Here is a 27,721-nt window from a genome sequence, read left to right on the forward strand (position 1 = left end):
ACATGAGTTTTTCACAAATTTTTTATTTTTGGAACCTTTTCATACTTAACGATCCACGTGGACTACGATTGGAACGGTACTCTGTGCCGAGCGAAGCGGAGCTGAGCGAAGGCACCATGCCCGAAGCATGGCGAGCGAACGCGGTGCACTAATTGGGGTTCCCGGTCACTCTACAAAGAAAATGACACCAAAAAAACATAAAAAACTCATGTCGACCTTTTTCCATGTCGACCTTGTTCCTGTCGACCTTTTGTTCATGTTGACCTTTTGTCCATGTCAACCTAAGGTGTGTCGACCAATTGGCGTTGACCTAAGGTGTGTTGACCTTTTTATTGTCGACCTGGAGTCCCATACCCCCTTTGGCTCATATTCCTGTTTCGGTTTTCTTCTTGACACCTCTACATGACGTCCTGATTCGTTTCACTTTCAGTGATCTAGGGATATTTTTTGGCATCTATTTATTTTGTGGATTGCGTCGGCATCGCTCCGGACAGTTTTGGCATTTAAGGGAGAAAGACATTGGAAGAAAAATAAGTATTTTGCAGCCAAAGGTTACATTGAGTTTCAATCTCCGACACAGTGTCAGAGATTGTCAATCTATCAAATATCTAAAGTTCATGTCATGAATTAGGTTCCGTTCAATACAAAAAGAGCGCCCCCCCCCTTCCCGTATTATACTTACCAGTCCCAGGAGCCGGTGTCCCCTGCTCCAGGAGGCTACCAGATTCTGCTGCTGTGTGTGAGCCCCGGTGCTGTAAAATAAGCTGTCGCTTTGCAGCATCACTTTACTGCACAGGGGTCACAGCGCAGTACACGGAGGGCCCGGTGCCCAGCAGCGTTCACCGGAGCACCAATTGCCGGCTCCTGACAAAGGCAATTATGATTTATTTATTTTTTTAAAGGTGATCAGCTTGTGTGTCCATCGGTTGCGGTTGAAGCCGGGCAAAGGCTGCATATCACAGTGTTGCCCTGTGATCCCGCCAGCCTGAGCTGGCGATAATATCACAGGGCACAATTAAGAGATTTTTCACATTATGTTTTTAAATAAATTCGGCCACATCGCATTTTCCATTATAAGTATAGGGGGATGCGATGTGGGTTACTAAAAAATTACAATTAAAGGGTTTGAAGCAGTTTTTGATGAAAACTGCTCCAAATGACCTTTAATACATTCAGGTGCTACTTAAATAATGTTAATAAATAGTCCCCTTAGAGAGAGGGAAAAAGTGAAGGAGTTGCCCAAAATTTGCCAATCGGCTGTCATTTATCTAGCACAGTCATATGAAATGGGATTTAGTTGGCATCCCGACGTACAGAATCCCAGCGGTCAGAATGCCGACGCTAGAATCCCAACAGCCGCCCTTATTCCCAAATAGAAGTATGTCTGGGAGGGTTAGTCTGCGAGGGCCGGGGAGGTTAGGGTTAGACTGCATGAAGGGAGGGTTAGGGTTGGTTTAGTTGCAGCTTGCAGCCCCCTGTCCGGATTACCAGCAGATGAACGGTTCACCCCCGCTGACATCGCTGGGCAGGGGGGAAATTGCTCAGTGTGTATGCACCATTACTGCCGGTATCCCATACCCAACCCCTACGAAATGACAGAAGCAACTTATCCACTTTAACTCTCTCCAAGGCTTGATACATCTCCCCTCTTGTGTTGTCTACTTGTAAGTGGCTTTGCCTAAGCGTATGATAAGCACCACAAATTAGACTGAAAGCTCAGATGGGCAGGCTGCATATTTAATTATACCTTAATAAAAAGAAAAATGGACATTATTATTTAAATGTCGGCCTATCGGGGAGATTTATAAAAGCTTAGTGTGCTGGGGGACACCAGGGGTTTATCCCCAATGTATTTCTAGCTCAGACTACCCCCTCCCTTTCATGCACCTGAACTGTATTTCCCACAGAGCTGGGTGGAGTCAGCAGCATCTGCAGGGAGAGACACCAGTAGCACCACACACAGCTCCAGCCAGCAGCAGCAGGGAGGGGAACACAGGCTATGCGGATGGGGACTTCCAAGCACCGCTGGATGCCCGCCGCACCTCTCCTAGCTACACAACTTCCTGGCCCCCTTACACCCACACCCCACAATGAGGAATCCCTCCCTTATGCACCCCCCAACTCACCCCCTACCTTTATCTAGCAAGTGGGTGTTCGCGCAGGACGGTAGCAGGGGACAAGCAGGTACAGCGGGACGGAGCACCACACTCACCGATCCCCAGCGCCGCACATACACAGCTCCCTCCTACTGCCACCTCGCACCGCTCCGGCCACACCACTATGCCGCGCGCCTTACAGCCAGCCCGCAACTCCGGGAACACGCGCGCCGGCACCCCCATTCACATCCCCGGTGCCAGGCACACACTGTGGAGGCCAGACCAGGTGCACCCGCCCTAAGCCAGGACGCGACACTGCTCCAGCCACAGTGCTGCTGAGCGGGAGCTCCCTCCTCCGGCAGCCAAATGACTAGGTCACTGCACAGGCAGGGAGTCCCCACTACCCACATCTGCTACAGCCATACACCCCAGAGGCACACCTCCACTTTTCCACACACCACCCCACCCTCTTCTCCTTCACACACACAAACACTCCCCCCCCACACACACACACCCTTCCCCATCCCTGCACATCCTACACCCCTCCCCAACACCCCACGAACCCCTAACTCTCACACCACTACAACAAACACAACCCACGCACACCCACAACTACTCCAAACAAACCCCTCACCCCACGTGCAACACCCAATGCACTCCACAAGACCATCCCACAACCGAACTAGGCCCATACCTCCCTACCAGCGGACGGCGAGCCTATTACCGAGGAGAACACACGCAATAAGTCAGATACCGCAGCGGCAGAGGTTAGTACATCCCACCCCCTGAGTCCCCCCTACCCCGACATCCGCACTCCCACACCCACAATGCCACACCCGCAACGCCACCGGACCCCCAACCACGGCACTACCGCACCCGCCACCCCCCCACCCGTGGTGCCTCCAGACTCCCTATCCAAACCACAACAACCTGCACCCGCCGCTTCACCACCTGCAGCATGTATGGACCCCATCCCCCAACCGCGACACCCCCTCACTTGCCACTCCCCCACCTACATCAACTCAGCTCTGACCTCACACCCTGCGCCTCCTGCCCCCTTACCCCACTCGCAGCACCCTGGGTCCCCCCTCCCCCGAACCCGCCACTTCCCCACCCGCAGCACCCACGCACCCGCCCCTCCCCCACCCACAGCACCCCCACTCCTGCCCCTCCTCCACCCATGGCCCCCCACCACCCGCATTGCCACTGGATACCACCACCATCCGTGGCACCCCCGCACCTGCCCCACCCCCACCCGTGGAGCCTCCACACCCCCTTCCCAAACCGCGGCACCCGCCACTTCACCATCCGCAGCACCTATGGACCCCACGCCCCATCCGCAGCACCCACGCGCCTGCCACTCCCCCACCCGCGTTAACCCTGCTCCTCTCCCACCCGCTACGCCTCCTGACCGCCTACCCCACTCACAGCACATCCACACCTTCCCCACCTGCAGCACCCCCACCCCCAGAGCACCAGCACTCACCCCCTCCCCCACCCGCAGCACCACTGGACCCCACCCACGGCACCCCCTCCCCCACCCCTCCCCCACCCAATGCCGCCTCCAGACCCCTACCCAAACTGCGGCACCCGTCACTCCACCACCCACAGAAACTATGGACCCCATCCGTGGCACCCCTGCACCTGCTACTGCCCCACCCGCATCAACTCCGCGCCTTCCGACCCGTTACCACACCCCCAGCACCCGCACCCTCCCCACCCAAACCACACCCCCTCCGCACCTACCACTCCACCACCCACAGCACCTATTAACCCCATCCACCGCACCCTCGCACCTGCCACTCCCCCAGCCGCTTCACCCTTGCTTCTCCCACACCCACTGCGCCTCGCGACCCCCTACCTTACTCGCAGCACCCCCGCACCCACTCCTTACCCCCTGCACCGCCTCCATAACCCCCCCATCCGCAACAGCCCCGCATCTGCCCCTCCCTCACCTGCGCCATCCCCGCCCCTCCATCATCCGCAGCACCTCCGGAACCCATCCCCCATCTATGGCCCCCACTTTTTCACCCCTCCCCCATCCGCAACATCTCCCGACCACCTCCCTCATCCACAGCACCCCGTCTGCACCCACCCCTCCACCTCCCACCCCCCCAACCCACAGCACCTCCTGCCCCCCTCCCCCATTTGCCACCCACCCACAGCCACCCCTCCACCACCCACATCATCTACAGACCCCATCCGTGGCACCCCACAACCACTCCTCCCCCACCCGCAGCACCTCTACAACCCCTCCCCCAAATGCACCCCCCCCACCCGCACACACCCCTCCCCCACAGACAGCTCCTCCAGACCCCCTCCTTCATCTGTCGCCCCCGACCCTCCCCCACCAACAGCATCTACATATCCCCTCCCCCACCCGCAACACCTCTGGAACCTCTCCCCCATCTGCGCGCCCTCTGCACCCGCCCCTCCCCCACCCGCACCACCTCTTGACCCCATCCCCATCCGTGTACCCTCTGCAAGCGCCCCTCCCCCACCCACAGCACCCCTGCACCTGCCCCTCCCCACCCGCGGTGACTACCGACACCCTCCCCCACCTGCGGCAACCCTGGCAATCGCCCCTCCGCATCTCCCACGCACCCGCCACTTCCCCAACCACAGCACCTACTAGGTGATTCATCAGGTCCTGCGTGCACTGTTCACGCCATCGCAAGGGGCTACAGCCCCTTAACCATCCCACACCCTTTGTCCCTGCAATATTTAACCACTCACAAAATTATGATTGGAGGCAATACTCCATATAATAAAAATACTGCACGCCCCAAGGGCGTACAAGGGTTAAAGGGGCTGAGCGCCTTGCGACGGTGTGGGGAGCGCCAGTAGGGTGCGATGAATCACCTAGTTCATTGATATACAGTAAAACAAGACTTCTACATTAGTTCATTAATTAATAGTAACAAGATAAATTAATGAAAACAGTAAGGACTCAGTTCAGGAGCAGACACTTCTCACTCAATGGAATGGGTCAAATTGACGTTTGTAGGTTCAGTGAAAGTTTTTAACCTCATCAGGGGCACTTGACTAGATCTGAGGAGATATTGACTACAGTATGCACAAAGAGAAGATGACGACAGAAGGAGTAACCTGTAATATCTGGATATCTGTGAGACTATGCCTGACTAAGGGTATTGGGCTTTGCCTTCTATCAGATTGCTGGGCAACAAAATAAAGGCTGATCGAGCTTCAGGGATTCATCTAGCACCTTTAATAAAATGCCAAAAATGGAGCCAAACCTCTGAAAATACAGTTTTTGGAGGTTTGGCCATATACCCCATATGCACCAAACTCCAGAATGCAATACATTCCGGGGCTTGGATACGGCAGGCAACACCATGTTTAGATAGCGTTGCCCTACAGAAGCCTATTAGCTTCATTCCGTGATTCCCCTGATATGGATCCAATCGTATCCCTCCCAGCACCCCCTTTGGGGAGTGCGTCAATCAATGCATGTGCAGAAGGACTCCATGGTCCTAAATCGGGTCTTTCTATCGCAAAGGACAGCTCTTACTAGTTATGCTTGTGAAGTGTGACGGGATGCATGCATCCCGCCCATAATGAGAAAAGACTTGGAATTAGCTCTGCAAGGAGACATTCACAAAAGGCAGAGCCAGACATACTGGAGGCACAGGGCCACAAGATGAGGAGGGCCTGGAAATGATCTCTTCTCGTCTAACATTGTGCCAGTCATTGGCCAATCCAGGGCCTTGACTAGGATTTTTGTTACCCAAAGCAAGGTAGTAATTTGTTTATACAATCCTACTGGAAACCTGGTCCCATATTCTACATCCAATCTATGCTTAAACAGCTGCCTAATTTTGCATTTGCTGAAACCATCTGTCAAAAGGTGGTACACACTCTTCCAAGCTTTGTCAGGCATGAATTGGGAGAAGAATTGGACAGACCATCCTAAAGAGCATACTGTACACACATCTATACTGGTCAGCGATTGGCAATCTGGTCTCCTGTTTTTTTTTATTAGGTTTAAAAATCTTTTGACAAGACCATCTAACCTGGACTGGATGAAACCAAAAGTCTTGTGAGTGTACACACTCTACCAATGTCTGACTAACTGGTTGGTTGGAGGTTGGATTGGATGAGAATTGGGACTGATTGCTTTGGTCAACTACTTCACTTTATCTATCTTCACGGCTTGATACATCTACCCTAAAGTTGCAATCCAACAACATATTCCTGCTACTAATATCTATTCAATATTATTTCATATTAACCCAGATTTTGGCCATTAAGGGCGGGATGTATAAACATACATCGCCGCCCCTCGCCGGTTACCGCAGCGATGTTGATCGCATATGTACTAACATATGCGATCAACATCGCGATGCGGTGACGGAGGCCCCCCGCGATACCTGTTAGGTGGCCTGCCGGGGGGTCTCTGTCACCTCCCAGGAGTCCCCTCACTGGCTAGACGCCGGGAAGCAGCAGCAGGCTGCCCCCGGCGCCTCCTCCTCCCCCCTGCAGCCGGAAGGACGTCCGGCTGCGTTGCTAGGGGGAGGAGAAGACTACCTTCCGGGTCCAGGGCAACCTGGAGGAAGAGGGGGGGTCGGCGTCTGTGGCGGTGTCAGCGGGTTGCGGCGGCCGGCGAAAAGTAGCCCATAGGCTTCTATAGGGTATCGCCATCCAGAGATGGCGATACCCTGGACACCGAAAACGCATCTGTAGGGTGTTAGTAAATATGAAAATGTGGTAAAACCCCCGTTTTCGGGGGTTTTACCGCATTTTTGCTTTAGTACATCCCGCCCTAAATGTGTAGAGTTCCACTTACCTCGGAGAGCATGAGTTTCCTTTATAGCTGTCAATGTTGCTTTGATACCTTTATCTCCGTAGCCCATATTTGATACAATACCAATAGGAAGTCCTTGATTTCTTAGAGCACTAGCCACTTTCTGCGCTGTGTCCACCCATATATCCTCGTTAGAGGATACAACCCCAACATGAGCCCACCTAAAATATTTCATAAATTGATACAAAACTTTGATGGGAGTTGGCAAAGTTCTGGCAAATGTGGGGAAACTATTTTTATTGTCCAAGTCATGGTTTACACAAGCCCAAGAAAATATTGCTTTGTTCCAGTGTTTGCCCAAAAGCGATGCGGCGTCGCAGTACCCTGGGTTCTGTGGACCTATAAATGCAGATGACAGTTTATCGAAATCGGCAAACTCCACCAATGCTTTAGCCGTTTCGCAGTTTTCCTCCAGGATTTTGTAGTCCAGCTTGTGTTTGAGTTCCAGTGAGGAGTCGTTGTTGATTTTGCTCACTGCCAAATGCGCAGCTAATTCCGGCAAGGCCTTAGAGAAGAGCGGATCACATTTCCAGGGACCGACAATGCCCACTGTAAAGTTCACGCCCTGTACCTCCATGAGTGGTCCCATTAGAAAGCACCAAACAACCACATGAAGGGGAAACGTTCTTGAAGGTATCTGTGTTCGGAGTCGATGTGGACCTTGGAGTCTTGATCTCTGCAACAAGAAGTCTCCAAGATTTGTGAAGAGATAAAACATTGTTTTATAGCTTGTTACATCAAGCTAAAGTCCTTTGTAGGCCATGAATCTATAATCCCGGTATTATCTGCAAAACAAAAATGTAAATAAAATTCTTAATAACAGAAAACAATGCATGCAACTTACTTTGACCTACAGCACACCTGTAGATGGCAAACTGCAATCAGTAATCCATCTATCCACTCTTTTTTCATCTCAGCAGCATCCACCGGTATACGTTTGGCAGGTCAACCCAACTTAGGTCGACAGTCACTAGGTTGACCACTATTGGTTGACATTGACATGGTCAACATGGACAAATGGTCGACATATGGAAATGGTCAACACATGACAGGTCGACACATGAAAAGGTCGACATGGCTTTTAAAAAAATAAAAACATATATTTTTAACTTTTTCATACTTTACCATCCACGTGGACTATGATTGGGAATAGTAACCGAGCGAAGCGAGCCCTGCAAGGGGATGGGGTACACTAATTGGGGTTCCTGGTCATGTTACAGAAAAAATGACACCAAAAACAGTTCAAAATCCCATGTCGCCTTTTTTCACATGTCGACATGTCATGCGGCGACCATTTTCATGTGTCGACTATTTGTCCATGTTGACCATGTCAATGTCGACCAATAGTGGTCGACCTAATGACTGTCTACCTTAACATGGTCAACCATTCATACCAGAACCGCATCCACCTCCCCTGCACACACATACTGTACACAATGTTCTGGAAACTAGTTTGAAATGCCACTGCCTAGCAGTGATTGACGATATGCAGTAAAAGAATGAAGTTCTGCAGCTGGAGACAAAAGGGTTAAATCTGCTGGGTTGGAAACAGTCCATTGCGCGAGCTGAAAAATCTTGTTAAAATCAATTCTAACATGAGCATAGCTTATCAGACATCAAGATTACCATTTCATTTGTTTCTGGGGTTGAAAATATGAATCAGCACATTTTTAGATTACAAATGAAGATAAGTACTTTGTCAGAGGATGTAATGAGTAGAATGTATTACATCTTGTATTCTAGCGGTTGTCCTCCTAACCCTATCCAGTGGAGAGGCCCTCTTGTCAATCACTGTATGTCAGGGAAATATCATAATTTCTCCTGTGAGCTGACCTCAGAGTTGTGTATAGTCAAAAGTATGAATTATATGTGGCTGGGGACCCTGATATGACGTTGTAAAAGGGGATTGCATTTCTACATCAAAAGCATGTGTACAAAGCAGATATTGGTGGTCATTCCGAGTTGATCGCTCGCTAGCAGTTTTTAGCAGCCATGCAAACGCTATGCCACCGCCCACTGGGAGTGTATTTTAGCTTAGCAGAAGTGCGAACGAAAGGATCGCAGAGCGGCTGCAAAATATTTTTGTGCAGTTTTAGAGTAGCTCAATAACTACTCAGCGCTTGCGATGACTTCAGACTGTTCAGTTCCTGTTTTGATGTCACAAACATGCCCTGCGTTCGCCCAGCCACGCCTGCGTATTTCCTGGCACGCCTGCATTTTTTTGAACACTCCCTGAAAACAGTCAGTTGACACCCAGAAACGCCCACTTCATGTCAATGACTCTGCGGCCAGCAGTGCGACTGAAAAGCTTCGCTAGACCTTGGTGAAACGACATAGTTCGCTGTAATAGTACTTCACGCGTGTGCATTGCGCCGAAGTGCCATTTTTTTTGCCCCATCACTGCACAGCGAACGAATGCAGCTAGCAATCAACTCGGAATGACCACCATTGCCAAGCTCTGGACATTGAGGTTCTGATTAGCCCAATTAGTTTGTTATGTCAACAGGAGAGCTCTGTAAACAGACCAGGGAAGTGTGACAAATGTCCCTGCCTGAAAGGAATATTCAGAAACCCTATTTCCTGACTGGCGTCATAAACCTCTGGAGCTTCAACTTCATCCTTAGGAAGATGTGACACAGATCACAGGCCTTCTATAGATATTACAAGGAGAGTGACCTTCCACTGCTGGATATGAATGGGCCCAGCAGAGTAAGGGTTATCGTTTCCAAGAGGTGGGGGCTGATGTGCTGAGGGGCCTGGGGGCCTATAACTACGTGAATCACTGATAGATCCTTGTTCATTCTGATGGAAGTGGCTGCAAATGCCCGAATGGATGTCTACTTTCTTGTGAAGCTTCCTCACACAGAACTTAATGCACTACGTAAGAGTATTTAGGTTCTTATTGTCTTTATCCCCTTTTTGTTTATTGAGACTGCTAGTAACCTGTATATCTTTTCTAAAACCCCTTATATTCTTTGTAATCTTTTTACCCTTGTAAACCCGAAGATATTTCTTAATTAGAATAAATATATAATTTTAGTTCTGACTACTGTGTTGTTGAACCCAAGCCAAGTGAAGTACATGTTACCTATTTTTTCATGAGATATTGAGATTTGTGGTTACAGGTAAAGCTAAAGACGCCTGCAATGTCCATAATACGTTGTAAAGTCTTTGCTGGTGGCAGCGTTGACTGGCACTGACGCAACTCTCGGATTGGTGTATCCGGCGAGTGGGGCGGCCGGTGTCCGTGACACTGTACATTACTATAACGGCAGCCGGCAACCCCTTAGTCTAAGGAGTCTAAAAATACACCTCAGTCAGTATGGATTATGAACAGATTGTTTGTTGCTATTATGCAGCTGAACAATACACATTGGTGGTCATTCCGAGTTGTTCGCTCGCTAGCTACTTTTAGCAGCAATGCAAACGCAAAGCCGCCGCCCACTGGGAGTGTATCTTAGCATAGCAGAATTGCTAACGAAAGATTAGCAATTCTGTTGTTAAGTATATCCTTGCAGTTTCTGAGTAGCTCCAGACCTACTCCTAGATTGCGATCACCTCAGTCCGTTTAGTTCCTGGTTTGATGTCACAAACACGCCCTGCGTTCGGCCAGCCACTCCCCCGTTTCTCCAGCCAATCCTTCGTTTTCTGCTGGCACGCCTGCGTTTTTTAGCACACTCCCGGAAAACGCTCAGTTACCACCCAGAAACACCCACTTCCTGTCAATCATTCTCCGATCAACAGTGCGACTGAAAAGCTTAGTTCGCCCGTGAGTAAAATAGCATTGTTTTGTGTAAATTTGCTTAGCACGTGCGCCCTGCGATGCATACGCATGCTCAGCACTGCCGGATTTTAGCCTATTAGCAATTCTGCTAAAAATAGCAGCGAGCGAACAACTCGGAATGACCACCATTGGCCCAAATTTGATGAAGTACCAACCAATCAGCTCTTAACTGTTACTTTTTAAACACAGCCTGTGACATAGAAGTTAGAAGCTGAGTGGCTGATACTCTATCACTGTGCTATTTATCACTCTCCAAGGCTTGATAAATGGTGGCCATTGTGTCTAGTTCTACACAGCCCTACAGGGAGGGCTAAACGGGATGAACAGAGCTAGAGGTGTCACCAGGTGAAAGCTGACTGCTGTGCAAGGCTCTTGTAGCGGCACATTGCACACACAGCAATTCCAAACCAATAGGAGAAAATAATAGCTTGACATTTCAATCCATCCACATTTTCAGTCTCCGTCCATGTATGGTGCATGCGTAAAGCATGATTGCCTTCTATGGTGAATGCGCAGTTTGCAGATACTGTATACACGAGATCCGCACATGTTTGGGTATTCAGCACACACAGAATCAGACCCATAGTAGTATAAACCACAAAAATGTTTTAAATGATTATGAGCTTTGCTTGCACCCCTGAAGAAGGGTCCCGCAAGAGATTTAGAATGCTGTGATTTTCTGGCTTGGCTGTCACACTAAGGCCCTCATTCCGAGTTGTTCGCTCGGTATTTTTCATCGCATCGCAGTGAAAATCCGCTTAGTACGCATGCGCAATGTTCGCACTGCGACTGCGCCAAGTAACTTTACTATGAAGAAAGTATTTTTACTCACGGCTTTTTCTTCGCTCCGGCGATCGTAATGTGATTGACAGGAAATGGGTGTTACTGGGCGGAAACACGGTGTTTCAGGGGCGTGTGGCTGAAAACGCTACCGTTTCCGGAAAAAATGCAGGAGTGGCCGGAGAAACGGTGGGAGTGCCTGGGCGAACGCTGGGTGTGTTTGTGACGTCAACCAGGAACGACAAGCACTGAAATGATCGCACAGGCAGAGTAAGTCTGGAGCTACTCTGAAACTGCTAAGTAGTTAGTAATCGCATTATTGCGAATACATCGGTTGCAATTTTAAGAAGCTAAGATTCACTCCCAGTAGGCGGCGGCTTAGCGTGTGTAACTCTGCTAAATTCGCCTTGCGACCGATCAACTCGGAATGAGGGCCTATATTCCTATATCATACCTCCCAACTTTCCTATGGTCTAAGGAGGGACACACGCACGGCGAAGCAGCGCGCGCTCCCGAAAAGGGGCGTTACCTGTGAAAAGGGGTGTGGCTTCGAGAGGACCCGCGACCGCTAGCCACGCCCCCATTTTCGTCACTGAGGGGGGCATGCCAAGCGCTCTGTGAGCTGCTGGCATGCCCCCTCTTCTCCTGTCTTCCCTGAATAGACGCTGTGCGCATGCGCACAGCGTCTATTCACCGCTGCTCTGCTAAGCAGGGCAGCAAGAGACAGAGAGTCCCAACTGCCCCCCCCCCCCCCACCGCGGGACACTGTGGCCCGCGGGTGGGACAGCGGGACAGTCTCCAAAAAATGGGACTGTCCCGCGAAAATCGGGACAGTTGGGAGGTATGCTATATGCACTGTCACCATTACTTTAATGTATTATTTTTATTTCTGACTGGTTTTTGCCATCAGACATGAGAAACAGCTGTAACTAGGGCGCTGAAACATGTGACCCCTCCCAGGTTGAAAAGCCAATGATAGACCTTCCTTGTGGGCAGTGTCGGACTGGGACATGTAGGGCCCACCAGGGGAATGCAGTGGTAGGGGCCCATGTTAGGGGTGTGACCAGTCTGCAGAGGGGGTGTGGCCTGCTGCCTCATTGGTTTGACTAACCATTAGAGAGTGCAATGTCTGGGGCCCTTCATAAATATATACAGTAAATTCAGCTGCTGCATGCATGATAATGTACCAGATTAATAACAGCAATGCACTGTAGAAATACACCACAGTCCAGTATAAGGTAACATATGTATAATGTATAATTCAAGGGCACAGTCTGGAACCTGATCCCTAGAGAAGGAGGTGGGCCCCCAGGCAGTAGGGGCCCACCGGTGGATTCCCCTGTACCCCTGTGGGCTAGTCCAAACCTGCTTGTGGGTAATGGGGGGACACAGTTACACGGTTGAGTCACATTATTATGGCCACCTCCTACATCTGATTGTTGGCAGCGCGTAGCCCATGATGTAAGTCACGTGCCGTGCGCTGGCGTGGTGGGTATATAAGGTGTGTGATAGGACGTCTGCACACATATCACTCGTTGCTGTCATGGTTAAAAGGGATGATTTATCTGAGTTGCAATTAGGGATGATTATCAGCTTTCGGGCCAAGGGTGGCAGTATTTCTGACACAGCGCAGTTTGTGACCTGTCCGCGTGCTGCTGCGGTGATGGTGTATCGTGACAGGGCAAATGGCACCATTGCCAACAGAGCCGGCCTTAGGCATAGGCAAACTAGGCAATTGCCTAGGGCATTTGGTATGCTTAGGGGCACCAGCAGCTTCTGCTGATTAAAATGATATGCGGCATGCCTATATTCTGTGTGTCTGTATCTGCATACGAAATGCTACGTTGCAGTGTCTTCCTGGAAATCACTGTAATGTAGCATTTCGTATGCAGATACAGCCACAGTCACACATAGAATATAGGCGTGCTGCATATCATTTTAATCAGCAGAAGCTGCTTGTGCATACTAGCCACATAGTAATGCAAATAATGTGATGCATTTTCATAAACAAAAGGCGCCCGACGTTAGCAGAGCTGCCAGCTGACTCACGCCAGGCATCTCCTGCAGAACTAACGGCTGTGATAGGGGGCACCAGACAAAATCTTGCCTAGGGCATCATATTGGTTAGGGCCGGCTCTGATTGCCAATAACCGACATGGAAACTGCGGAGCACCACGTGCCATTGATGCGAGAGGTGAACGTCGGCTACGAAGGTGTGTGAGACGACCGACACGCTACAGTGGAGCAGCTCACTGTCACAATGAACCTGTGCCAACCCACCAGAACCTTATGGAGTCACTCCCAGCCCGTCTAGCTGCTGTCTGTGCTGCACGCGGCGGTTACTCTGGCTATTAGCGGGTGGTCGTAATAATGTGACTTCACCGTTTATATGGGATATGGAGGGAATGTGAGGCCAGTCGCTGCAATTGCTGCCTGTCCTTCAGATCTTTCAGGTGCCTGCATGATAAGCAACAGCTCAGTTACATCATGAGGGGGTATTCCATCACTGCATGTGCCTGATTCTGAGTTGCATACACCAGTGTCTATTGGCGGTCGCCCGTCTGATAGTTTGTGAAAATGGCACTACAAAATGCTTCCTTTGTGTACATCCACACAGCCAAATGTGCAAGGAGAGAGGTGGCCACTTTTATCCTTCATTTATGCTATAATACCAATTGGTGCATCCTTATAAGTACTCATCGGTTGCACCATTGAAATTTGCAGCAGCCCAAAGACAGGTCTCTGTCTGTCCATTGGGGGTCATTCCGAGTTGAGTGCTAGCAGAAAATGTTCGCTGTGCAGCGATGATGCAAAAAAAGGCACTTCTGCGCATGCGTATGCGGCGCAATACGCACGCGCGACGTACTTTCACAGCGGCTGATGTAGTTTCACACAAGGTCTAGCGAAGCTATTCAGTCGCACTGCATGAAGTGGGCGTTTCTGGGTGTCAACTGACCGTTTTCAGGGAGTGTTTGGAAAAACGCAGGCGTGCCAGGAAAAATGCAGGCGTGGCTGGGTAAACGCAGGGCGTGTTCGTGATGTCAAAACAGGAACTGAACAGTTGGAAGTGATCGCAAGCGCTGAGTAGGTCTGAAGCTACTCTGAAACTGCACACAATTATTTTGTAGCCGCTCTGCGATCCTTTCGTTCGCACTTCTGCTAAGCTAAAATACACTCCCAGTGGGAGGCGGCATAGCGTTTGCACGGCTGCTAAAAACAGCTAGCGAGCGATCAACTCGGAATGACCCCCATTGTCTCCTATACCTGCGGCTGTACGGCTTGCATTGACATGCCCCCCGACACTCCCATAACACGCCCACTGAATGGTCCACTTTTGCATTCAATTCTAGCCATCTCCCAGTCACCACCCAGGAACGCCCAACACTTTTCCGCCACCTTTCTGATACTGGAGAAATAAAAGAGGTCGCAGCAGAAAATTTTATTGAAATACAGGAGGTCATTCCGAGTTGTTCGCTCGCAAGCGGATTTTAGCAGATTTGCTCATGCTAAGCCGCCGCCTACTGGGAGTGAATCTTAGCATCTTAAAATTGCGACCGATGTATTCGCAATATTGTGATTACACACCTCGTAGCAGTTTCTGAGTAGCTCCAGACTTACTCGGCATCTGCGATCATTTCAGTGCTTGTCGTTCCTGGTTTGACGTCACAAACACACCCAGCGTTCGCCCAGACACTCCTCCGTTTCTCCGGCCACTCCTGCGTTTTTTCCGGAAACGGTAGCGTTTTTTCCCACACGCCCATAAAACGGCCTGTTTCCGCCCAGTAACACCCATTTCCTGTCAATCACATTACGATCGCCAGAACGATGAAAAAGCCGTGAGTAAAATTACTAAGTGCATAGCAAATTTACTTGGCGCAGTCGCAGTGCGAACATTGCGCATGCGCATTAAGCGGAAAATCGCTGCGATGCGAAGATTTTTACCGAGCGAACAACTCGGAATGAGGGCCACAGTTCTTATAACTATTGTACACCAGAAAAAAAAAGACAACATCATACGTATTTGATATTTTGTATAGTATATGTTAATGTTAGAGATTAGCGAATCAGGTTCTCTGAGAACCACACCAACCTGAACTTCCCGATCACGGCCGGGAACTGATTCCGGCTCGGGGTTTCCCGTCAGACTCGGATCCCAAAGCAAGGCAAGTTAAATTCTGTTGGATTCTCGAAAGGTTTTGGATTCTATAAAGGTCCTGGTGATCGGCGCCATTTTTTATGGTGTGTATATATATATATATATATAAACATTTTACACAGTGATCAGCCTGTTTGTCCATTGTGCACACAGGGTGATCACACTGCCGGGTCCCTGCACAGTTTTCTCTGCCAGCTGGAGAAAGCTGTGCAGGAGTACATGATCCGCAGTAAGCCCTCATCTCAGGACAGCGTTATTATCTCAGGGCTCGCTGCTGGATTTTGTTTTTTACATTATTTTTGTCAATTTGGTCAGATCACATTTCCTATTCTAAGTATTTGAAATGCAATCTGGTTACTAAAAAAAAGTGAATCAAATGGTTTGGAGCAGTTTTTCACGAAAACTGCTCCAAAACCTCATTACTACATTTAGACGATACTAAAATAATGTGAAAATTATTTTAGTAAAAACAATGTTAATAAATCTTCCCCTAAATCAGCGTTTTGATAGATTTGTAGTTTTTTACTCAATCTATTGGGAGTAACAATTTTATGTCCCACTGGCACTCATGTTGTAAAACCCTTTATTTTATGTGCAACAAACGCATTTGCTATATGGCATCAATTGAACTACAAAGTCCTCTCTGCAATGATGAAAATGCGGCACCCTAGAAAATGTGTGTGTGCCCCTTTAAAGTTTACTTACGGGACCGCAACAGTAAGAGGACGTGCTGGCACAGCAGGACTTAAGTGTGGACCCTGGTCCGATCACATGGTCTGGACCCTGGACAAGGCAGGCTGGGAGGCGAGGAGCCTTGTGGGATGAAGAAGGAGGAGTCTGCAGGAGTGTCTGGAGCTGCTAGACGCATGATGAGTGAGGAGCAGAGCGGCAGCTGAGAACGGATGCCAACCGCAGGGTCAAGCTGGGTGGTGAGAGCAGCACCGCAGAGTAGAAGCAGCGGGGTTCTACCGGGAAGCCGAGGCCGGGTGAGCGGGTGTGAGACGTCGCAGCCAGAGACCAGACACCATCAGGCCCGGTGAATGGTGCGGATGCCGCAGCCATCTTGTAACAGTGAGGAGCTACTGAAACTGGTCCTGCAAGTGAATACCACCATAGCCATATTAAGGGGGGATGCAGGGCATACTGTTCCGCAGGCCACCCTTTGTCAGGCACCCCCCCCCCCCCCCCCCGGCAGAGCACACTGAGATCACTAGCTTTCCCTCTTAAGCAGCAGCAGAACTAGCAGCCAGAATGCAAGCAGGACAGTATGCAGTGCAGGCAGAGACACAGGAATATCATGTTTCATGAGCTACAGACGGAGCTTTCTAACCAGAGGAGAGATAGGAGAGTGGAGAGAGCTGTAAGTGACACAGGGATCCCAGCTTCTCCTCCCCCCTGCCCGGGTGTCTGAGTCCTGTGTAAACTGTTATGCAACTAAACCATTTGGGTCTAGAGATAGAGACACACACAGAGAGTCCTCCTGAGTGCTGTCCCAGTGTGTAAGTAGTACAGAGGCTGCTGCTATTCTTGCATGTGACAAGATAAATCATTTTTTTTAAGGTTAAGTTGTCTTTGTTCCACTGCAAGAAAAGTTTATAAAATAGTTGTCTTTCAATTAGGTGGATCTATCCAGGTATTATTAAACTATTAGTTAATATGAATATACACCATTGGTTTAAATTTAACATACACAATCTATACCTCCCACCATGATCCATTCCAGGAGGGACAAAATGCTCTCTACCTGGACCTCCCTTTTAATATATGATTGCAATCAGCTGTGTTGAAGTACCTTTTTATCAATTAAATAGTTCAACACAGGTGACGCCAACCATATATTAAGTGGGTAGTCCAGCTAGAGTGCATTTTGTCCCACCTGGAATGGGACAGGTTGGGAGGTATGCACAATTTAATATACATCCCCTACCTTCAATTGGGGCCCCCCTGCCTTAAGTGACCCGGGCACCCCCAAGGCTTAATACGGCCCTGAATACCTCTGTCATAGAGTTCTGAGTGAGTACATTGAGACTGATTGTGACCTAAGCCCCGGGCAAACCACGCACCCAGCCGAAGTATCCAAGTTGTCACACACTGTGCAGTGTAAAGGGCACAGACAGCATGGCACCATATCCACAAGTAAGTCCCTGTTGAGGGGTCAGTGTAGGTAACCATCCCCCTGCTTTAACATTGTTGGGATACCAGAGAGTTATTGGTGCAACTGAAAGTAAGACCCTTTAACTGGAAGAGACTGGCTTTATTTATTTAACCAAGAGACCCGCATTGCCAATTGAGTTATATTTGTCAGGAGACACTACCATCCCTTTGCTAGCTACATCTTCTTTTAAAACAAAACTGTCATATATTGACATTATTATACAACCCAGGATTCTCTATATGTCTGTGTGCCAATAGCATTGCAACACTGTGGCAGCACAGAATTCTACAAGAGCTCCAATGTTACTTGCTGGTAAAGATCATTATACATTGGTTAGGAAAAGATAGAAATTTAGTAATTGTTATTGAAATGTGTGTCTTTCATTACTCTTCTCATTACCACATTATAGATTGTGATTATAATATGCCAATATCTGTGATTCAATTGATTGTCATGAATTTTTTAATCATCTGTTGTGATGTGAACTGTAGCCAATCGTCTTCTCTTTATCTTCTTTTGATCCCCAATTCTTCTTGTGATTATTCAATATTTTATGCCAATTAACCAATCATCACCCTCAATCCAGAGTTCATTGTGGCTCTACAAAAAGACATCCTGTTGGAATTGCTGACTCACTCCTGTTTCGTATCAATTTATCCTACCTCTCTGAGCAAAGTACTACAGAACAAGGTACGGGGAGAAATATTTTAGGGGAAAGGTGCGTCACATAGCCACCCAACACCTGTGATACCTCTTTCAACTTCTTAGACATACCCGTCAACCCCGGGGTGTTAAAGAAACTTCTCGGCATCTTGGGCCTTATTCAGGTTAGTTAGCAAACCAAAAAAGCACACTAATGGACAAAACCATGCTGCATTGCAGGTTGGATAGACGTAACATGTGCAGAGAGAGTTAGATTTGAACGCTGGTCCCAAAGTCCCCAGTATCTCCTGAAAGGTAGGACTCTAGTTTTTTTTATTCCATTCAAAGCTAAGAAATCTATTTCCAGGAACTGGAGATATCTGTAGTCAAGCAAGCTGCCCTCCCACCAGAAAATTATGAATATTAAGCCCACTCCACTATCCACCCCACCCTATGTATTAAACACCCCCTACCACCCTGGAAGTCATGTACCAGGGCCCTTCATTCAGGCCAATGCCCCCTTCTACAGTTTAGTGTTCTCCCTCCCGCGCCATCTGTGCAGTAAAGGAGTAATTAGCAAAAATTACTGCTCCAGGTCCTACATGCTGAGCAGAAGATAGAACAGCTCCTACCGCCCGTGGGACATCAAAGCTGCCTCTGATAGCACCCCCACCCCTACCGCTGGAGGATGGGTAGGGGCCCCAGTGCACTGCTGTGCCCAGGGACCTACACTGCTGTTAAGACGGCCCTGACTACTGGACTTGCAGGTGTCCTGACATCACACAAGTAATACAGCTTGCTCGTGTGTATATGTAGATTGTTCCCAGTCTACTAGCGCCATTATTATACGGCAGGTCCGTAACTAGAGGTGTACACATGCTGCCATCACTCAGGGCATAGGGCTTTGTGGGCTGCACCGTAATTGCCCCCCAGCCCTTGCATCTGGCTAGCAGGGTGCATGCATCCTCTACAGCCCCCCAGAGCATCCCCAGTGCTGGGTTTCCCAGCGGCTGACGTCTCTGCCCATTCAACATGACGTGATGATGTCATCGCTCAGGAGACCAGCAAAGGGAGCCGTAAAACCCTGCTATGCCCATCCAGGCGTAGGCAGGCATAGGTGCCAGGATGATGCAAATTTACATTGTTTCTGGCATTCACAAAACTAATCCCCACAATTTATTCTACACTAACTCTGCGCCACTCTGTTTTTTTTGTAATCTTGTTTTACTATTAAATACTTTATTATGGAGCGTGCATCATCTCCTGCAAGTAAATAATGAATGTTCAGTTGTTTAGTTCTGTATACACAAACTAAGTATCTCATAGTAACGGACTCTGCGTGTGTGTATATATATTTATGAACTAAATAATTCAGAACAATATTATTTTGAAATTATTTAAGCAGCGAGCACCGGTGCGGGAACTGAATATGTTAGTGAATAATGTATATTGATTTATTACGTCTATAAATATTTCATACATTTTTCTAGCAATATTTAGTTATCTGTTTATATGACTATTGATATTCAAATAATAATAAACTATTAATATAATGTATGAATAGTTGATTTGTAAGGCGCCATAGTGCTCCGCAGCGCTGGCAGTGGGGAATTTAGGATATACATAAAACATGCCGCCTCCACCAGGGGTGTTTTAAGAGAGGAGGGGGCCCGTGTGCCGATTCCGGGTGGGCCCCTTCCTCTCCACTGCGCTGCAGGCTCCGGCATCGAGCCAGAGTATACAGCGCATGCGCAGGTCTCAAGAAACATAGTGCCTGCCATGGTCCGAAGACAAATTTTGAACTGCGCCTGTGCGGCGGCCATATTTGGATGGATTTTTGTTGCAAATGCAGCAGCTGTAATGCTAGTCGTGGGACTCCGGAGAGGTAAGTATAAACAACGTGGGTGCAGTGGGGCCCCACCCTGGACCCAGGAACCCGTGTGCACTGCACACATTGCACCCATGATAGAAACGCCAATGGCCTCCACGGTACGGTAGCCAAAGAAAACGCAAGCATAAGGAAGAGCTTACATTCTAATGGTGAAAGCGGAGAAGAGGAGCAAGTGGGGGACGTGAGAGGGGACAGCAGATCGGCAGAGTAGGGAGCACAGTTGGTACTCTATCCTTACCAGCAGGATTCCCCTGACCGGGGGAGAGTGACACCATCTGGCCACAGGGGCAGGGGCGGAACTACTGGCAGTGCAGCCAGTGCACTGCACTGGGGCCCCGCCTCACTCAAGGGGCCCACAGCTGCCGGCATTACAATGAGTCACAATGACTCATTGTGTCATGCCGCCGCGGCCGCGAGCTACACTCCCGCCTGCTGCCCGTGTCGAACACAGACCAGGGGCACCAGCTACGCTGCCGCCCGCCGCCTGTGTTACAGTCAGCGTCTGCGGCAGCTCGGCTGAAGGGGGAGGAGGGGTCCCGGCCGGAGAGGGAGGAGGTGCCGTCCCTCCCTCATACAAACCTTACTGGTCTCACTGGCTGCTGCTGCTGCTGAAAGTAGGGAACGCTCTCCTATCTCCTCCTATCTCCAGCGCCTCCTCCTCCACACGTCCTCATGCATTGTAATAAAATGCTGCTGCTGCAGGAGCTGCTGGTCATTCCCTATGTGCAGCAACAGCCCCTGGTAGGAATTCATTATTTTAAATGTCTTTAATTATGTTGCATATGTATAAACACAATTATATATATACAGTATATATATATATATATATATATATTTATTTTATTTATTTATTTTTATATTTAGTTTGCATCTCTTGCCTTGTAAAAATGGGACACTGTCTGCCGTAATGTGTAAAAATGGGACACTGTCTGCCGTAATGTGTAAAAATGGGACACTGTCTGCCGTAATGTGTAAAAATGGGGACGCTGTCTGCCGTAATGTGTAAAAATGGGACACTGTCTGCCGTAATGTGTAAAAGGGGCACGCTATCTGCCGTAATGTGTAAAAAGGGGACGCTGTCTGCTGTAATGTGTAAAAAGAGGAATCTGTCCACCGTAAGGTGTAAAAGGGTCTCTACCTAGTGTAGTGGTGCTACCGTGTGGCGTCATTTTAATAATGGAGACTACTGTGCACCGTTATATGAATTGGTATTATTTTGTGGCCACACCCCTTCCCATGAAGCCACGCCCCTATTTTTGTGCGCGCCTTCGACGCGCACTGCCCCTGTTTTGCATGGAGTAGGGGGGCTCCAATACCGTTTCTTGCACACAGTGCTAAAATGTCTAGTTACGGCACTGTTGCTAGGTATCCATTTCTCTGGCCCTGAGCAGGTCCCCCTCACCAGATCCTCTCCAGGGGTGAGGGGGTGGACTTGGATGGGATGAGGGATGGGGGGGGGGGGGGGGGGCAAAGCATTTTGTCGCACATGGGCCCACCGCTCGCTAGTTCCGCCACTGCACAGGGGTTATTCGTTATGCAGAATATGAAGGAGTAGGGGGAAAGCACCGCAGCTGTGCATCATTGGGCAGGAGGCTGCCCCTTCTTTGTCACCAATAGAGGCCGCCAGAGGTGCATGGGGTCTGATTCTGGTCTGCCTGCCGCCATCTCTTCTCTCTCTCTTCTTTTGTTGTCAAATAAATTGATTACCTAATTGTAAAGCCAGCCACTTGTGTCGTGTTTATTTCTAATGTTTCTGGTGAGGGCGGTTTCTTAGAAATCTGATAGCAAAGCACCATCTAGCATTATGGAGCTTATGAATATGCAGCGCTGTAACCAGGAGTGGGCAAGTGGTGGCGCTGGACCTTGCTACCTCGTGGCACCTGCATTTGGCTTATAGGGGGCTAGAACGGCCCTCTGCGACCTAGAGATCTGCCGAGAGTGTCCTCAGTACGTTCTGAGTGCTCGCGGAGTGATTCAGACCTGATCGCTGGGCTGCTAACTTTGCTGTCCTGCAATCAGATAGTTGGCACCCAAGGGGGAGTGTAAATTCGCCGTGCAAGTGTGTGATCTCATGTGTACGCCGAGCTACCGGTAAATCCTTTTCTCGTAGTCCATAGAGGATGCTGGGATCCACATTAGTACCATGGGGTATAGACGAGTCCACCAGGAGCCATTGGCACTTTAAGAGTTTGAGAGTGTGGGCTTGCTCCTCCCTCTATGCCCCTCCTACCAGACTCAGTCTAGAAACTGTGCCCGAGCAGATGGACATCTTCGAGAGAAGGATTATACACAGATAGTGGCGAGATTCATACCAGCTCACACATACAAGGCACATCAAGCTAACGAGCTTGAAAAACTTCAGCAACAGCTGAAACATTACTTACCAAGTAACAATGCAGTACATAACTAACAACAAAGTTGTACAGAACCAGATAACAACTGCAGGAAAACGAATCGCTGGGCGAGCACCCAGCATCCTCTACGGACTACGAGAAAAGGATTTACCGGTAGGTAATTAAAATCCTATTTTCTCTTACGTCCTAGAGCAGAGGTTCTCAAACTCGGTCCTCGGCAGCCCACACAGTGCATGTTTTGCTGGTGACCCAGCAGGTACTCACTGACAAATTTTAAAAGGTCCACAGGTGGAGCTAATTATTTCACTTGCGATTCTGTGAGGAGACCTGCAAAACATGCACTGTGTGGGCTCCCGAGGACCGAGTTTGAGAACCTCTGTCCTAGAGGATGCTGGGGTCCACATTAGTACCATGGGGATGTACCAAAGCTTCCAGAATGGGAGGGAGAGCGCGGAGGCTCCTGCAGAACTGATTGACCAAACTTCAGGTCCTCAGAGGCAAAAGTATCGAACTTGTAGAACTTTGCAAACGTGTTCAGCCCAGACCAAGTTGCTGCTCGGCAAAGTTGTAATGCCGAGACACCTTGGGCAGCCGCCCAGGAAGACCCCACCTTACGAGTAGAGTGGGCCTTAACAGACTTAGGACAAGGCAATCCCGCCGTAGAATACGCATGCTGGATAGTGAACCTGATCCAGCGAGAGATAGTCTGCTTAGAAGCAGGACACCCAATTTTCTTGGGATCATATAGTACAAAAAGAGAGTCCGATTTTCTGTGACGACCAGTCCTCTTCACATAGATCTTCAGAGCCCTTACCACATCTAAGGACTTAGATGAAATTGAGGAGTCAGTAGCAACTGGCACCACAATAGGTTGGTTGATATGAAATGCCGACACAACCTTCGGAAGAAACTGCTGACGTGTCCGGAGCTCAGCTCTATCTTCACAGAAGATCAAGTAGGGGCTCTTACACGACAAAGCCCCCCAACTCCGACACACGTCTAGCAGAAGCTAAGGCCAACAAAGTGACAGCCTTCCACGTAAGAAACTTGACCTCTACCTCTTACAGAGGCTCAAACCAGTCAGAATGGAGAAACTGCAACACCACGTTAATATCCCATGGCGCCGTAGGCAGTACAAAGGGAGGCTGGATGTGCAGAACTCCCTTCAAAAAGGTCTGAACCTCAGGGAGGGCAGCCAATTGTTTCTGGAAAAAATGGATAGGGCCAAATCTGGACCTTCACAGATCCCAACCTCAGGCCCATATCCACTCCTGCCTGCAGGAAGAGGAGAAACCATCCCAGTTGAAAGTCCAACATAGGAAACCTCTTGGACTCACACCAAGTCACATATTTTTTCCAAATACGATGGTAATGTTTAGACGTTACTCCTTTCCTAGCCAGTATCAGGGTAGGAATAACTTTGTTCGGAATGCCCTTTCGAGCTAGTATCAGGCGTTCAACCTCCATGCCGTCAAACGTAGCCATGGTAAGTCCTGATAGGTGAACGGACCCTGCTGCAGCAGGTCCTCTTGAAGAGGAAGGTGCCTCGGTTCTTCTTGTAGTAGATCCAGAAGGTCCGCGTACCAAGCCCTTCTCGGCCAGTCTGGAGCAATGAGGATCGCTTGAACCCTTGTTCTCCTTATGAGCTTTAGGATTCTTGAGATGAGTGGGAGTGGTGGAAACACGTACACCGTCTGGAACACCCACGGAGACAATAGGGTGTCCACTGCCACTGCCTGTGGGTCCCTTGACCTGGAACAATAACGTTGAAGCTTCTTGTTGAGACGAGAGGCTATCATGTCATTTTGGGGTAATCAACAAAGGTCTGTTATGTCTTTGAACACCTCCGGATGGAGACCCCACTAACCCGGATGGAGGTCGTGTCTGCTGAGGAAGTCTGCTTCCCAGTTGTCTACTCCCGGAATGAAGATTGCTGACAGCGCCAACACGTGTTTTTCTGCCCAAAGGAGGATTCTTGTTACCTCCGCCATGACAGCTCTGCTCTTCGTTCCGCCCTGTCGGTTTATGTAAGCCACTGTTGTTACATTGTCTGACTGCACTTCAATGGCCCGATTTCTTAGAAGATGAGCCACCTGAAGAAGACCTTTGTATACAGCCCTTAATTCCAGAATGATGATCGGAAGGCCGACTTCCAGAATTGACCACCTTCCTTGGAAGGTCTCCCCTTGAGTGACTGCGCCCCAGCCCCGGAGGCTTGCATCCGTGGTTAGAAGGATCCAGTCCTGAATCCCAAACCTGCGGACCTCCAGAAGGTGAGGTAATTGGAGCCACCAGAGGAGCAAAATCCTGGCCTTTGGCGACAGACGAATTCTCAGGTGCATGTGCAGATGAGATCCTGACCACTTGTCCAGGAGATCCAGTTGGAAGGACCGAGTATGAAACCTTCCGTACTGGAGAGCCTCATAAGAGGCCACCATCTTTCCCAGAAGGTGAATGCATTGATGAACCGACACTTGGGCTGGCTTCAGGACATCCCGGACCATTGTTTGTATCACCAACGCTTTTTCCAGTGGAAGAAATACCCTCTGTACTTCTGTGTCGGGGATCATCCCCAGAAAAGACAACCTCCCGGTTGGTTCCAAGTGTGATTTTAGAAGGTTCAGAATCCAACCGTGGACACTGAGAAGATCGGTTGTGAGAGCAATGGACCGCAATAGTTTCTCCCTGGACGATGCCTTTATCAGCAGATCATCCAGATATGGAATGATGTTCACCCCCTGTCTGCCAAGGAGAACCATCATCTCTGTCATCACCTTGGTGAATACCCTCGGTGCCTTTGAGAGGCCGAATGGCAGGGCCTGGAACTGGAAATGACAGTCCAACAAGGCAAAGCAGAGATACGCCTGATGCGGCAGCCAGATCGGAATGTGGAGGTACGCATCCTTGATATCCAGGGATACCAGGAATTCCCCCTCCTCCAGACTTGATATCACCACTCTTAGAGACTTCATTTTGAACTTGAACTCCTTCAGAAAGAGGTTTAGTGACTTTAGGTTCAGAATGGGCCTGACCGAACCATACGGTTTCAGTACCACGAAAAGGTTCGAATAGTAACCATTGTTGTGCATATGAGGTGGTACGGGCACAATGACTTGTGACTCCACCAACTTCTGGACGGCGGCTTGTAGGACCATCCTGTCTGCCAGCAGAGCTGGTAAACCTGATTTGAAAAATCGGTGAGGGGGGAGATTGAAACTCCAGCCTGTACCCCTGGGACACAATATCTTGCACCCAGGGATCCAGGCCAGACGACACCCAGACAAGACTGAACTGCCATGAGTCTTGCTCCCACCGGCCCTACTTCCGGGACCAGCAGTCCACCGTCATGCGGAGGACTTTGGTGTACCTGAAATAGGTTTCTGTTCCTGGGAACCTGCCGTAGCGGGTCTCTTGGACTTGGGCCTACCTCCCTGAAAGAAGGTGTTGAACGGCCTGGCCTTTCTGGGCTTCGTAGTCCGAAAGGGCTGTGATGTAGGTGAAGAAAACGGTTTCTTCAGAGCAGGAGCAGCTGAGGGAAGAAAGGGAGACTTACCGGCTGTAGCCGTGGAAATCCACGCATCTAGCGCTTCCCCAAAGAGAGCCTGACCTGTATATGGTAGGGACTCCACACTTTTCCTGGATTCTGTGTCAGCAGACCATTGACGTAGCCACCGTCCTCGCTGCGCTGAGTCCGACACGGAAGAAATTCCTGCAGCTATGGAACCCAGATCTTTCATGGATTCCACCAAAAATCACGCTGAAATCTGAATGTTGCGCAAAAATAAGCCAACATCATCCTTATCCATAGTATCCAAATCTTCAAGTAAGGTGCCAGACCACTTTACTATAGCTTTGGCAATCCAAGCACTGGCAATAGTGGGACGCAGTATAGCCCCTGAAGCCGTGTACATGGATTTGAGCGTATTATCAATCTTCCGATAAGCCGGCTCTTTCAAGGTGGTAGATCCTGGAACAGGCAACACCACCTTTTTTGAAAGTCTGGATACTGACGCGTCAACAATAGGCAGGTTTTCCCATTTTTTCCTATCCTCAACAGGGAAAGGAAATGCCACCTGAACCCTCTTAGGGATCTGGAATTTTTTCTCAGGGTTTTCCCAAGCCTTTTCAAAAATAGCATTCAGTTCTTTTGATGCCGGGAAGGTTAGCAAGACTTTCTTATTCTCAGTGAAGTAAAACTCCTCAACCTGCTCAGGTGGTGTATCATCATTAATATTCAACACATCCCTAATAGCCTCTATCATCAATTGCACCCCTTTAGCAAGAGATGCTAATCACCGTCAGAATCTGTATCGGTGTCATCCTGCATAATTTGTGCTAAAGGACGCTTATGGGAGTACACAGCGGGGGGACCTGAGGTACCAGAACTGGGCCAGACTGACATATTCTGCAGCACCTGGGTAGCAGATTCATTGTGTGCAACTCTATGTGAAATCTGAAAAATCATATTTTTGATAGAGAATAACCATTCCGGCTCCCTTGCTGGAATCTGTGCTAAATCAGTGCAATCCTGATTACATGGAATGGAATCATCTTGAGAGGACAAATCCTCTGCAGCATATGACACAGAGTCCCTGGACAGTGCTATTGGTGACCACAAACACTCCACACACACACACAGGGGATACAGACAGAGTTTCTCACCAAGAATGGCAAGAGAGACACAGAGACTGGAGCCAACCCACTAGGGAGGTCAATCCCGGGATCGGCGGGATCCCGGGATTTGGGCCCAAAAATTACGGGATTTGAATCCCAGGATTGGAGCATCCAATCCCGGGATTCACGGGATTACACTGCGCATGTGCGGGAGGGAGTGTGTGTAAGTAATACTACTTACACTTAGGCGGGCGGCAGCCATAGACGAATGCTGAACGCGGCGGCACTTCAAATGTGGCGCCGGCCGCCAGCCAATTAGAGCTGGCGGACCGGCAGCCAATCAGGGAAGCTGCTGCGGCAGCCAATCAGGAGCGACTGCTGCGGCCGCTTCCCTGATTGGCTGCTGGTCCGCCAGCTCTGGTTG

At 49.3% G+C, this 27,721-nt stretch overlaps 1 protein-coding gene across 1 annotated transcript in view; it reads right to left on the reverse strand.

The window, feature by feature from the left end:
- LOC134990002 (retinal guanylyl cyclase 2-like) overlaps positions 1-7,607 on the reverse strand; it is a 253,537-nt gene extending 245,930 nt beyond the window's left edge. Inside the window, exon 1 of the mRNA XM_063950643.1 lies at positions 6,904-7,607. Coding sequence (XP_063806713.1) covers positions 6,904-7,510 — 607 coding nt within the window. The 5' untranslated portion in view covers positions 7,511-7,607. The remainder of the gene's footprint in view (positions 1-6,903) is intronic.
- Positions 7,608-27,721: the final 20,114 nt, after the last annotated feature.

The sequence above is a fragment of the Pseudophryne corroboree genome, chromosome 2 (genome assembly GCF_028390025.1).
Source record: "Pseudophryne corroboree isolate aPseCor3 chromosome 2, aPseCor3.hap2, whole genome shotgun sequence".
Taxonomy (NCBI): Eukaryota; Metazoa; Chordata; class Amphibia; order Anura; family Myobatrachidae; genus Pseudophryne; species Pseudophryne corroboree.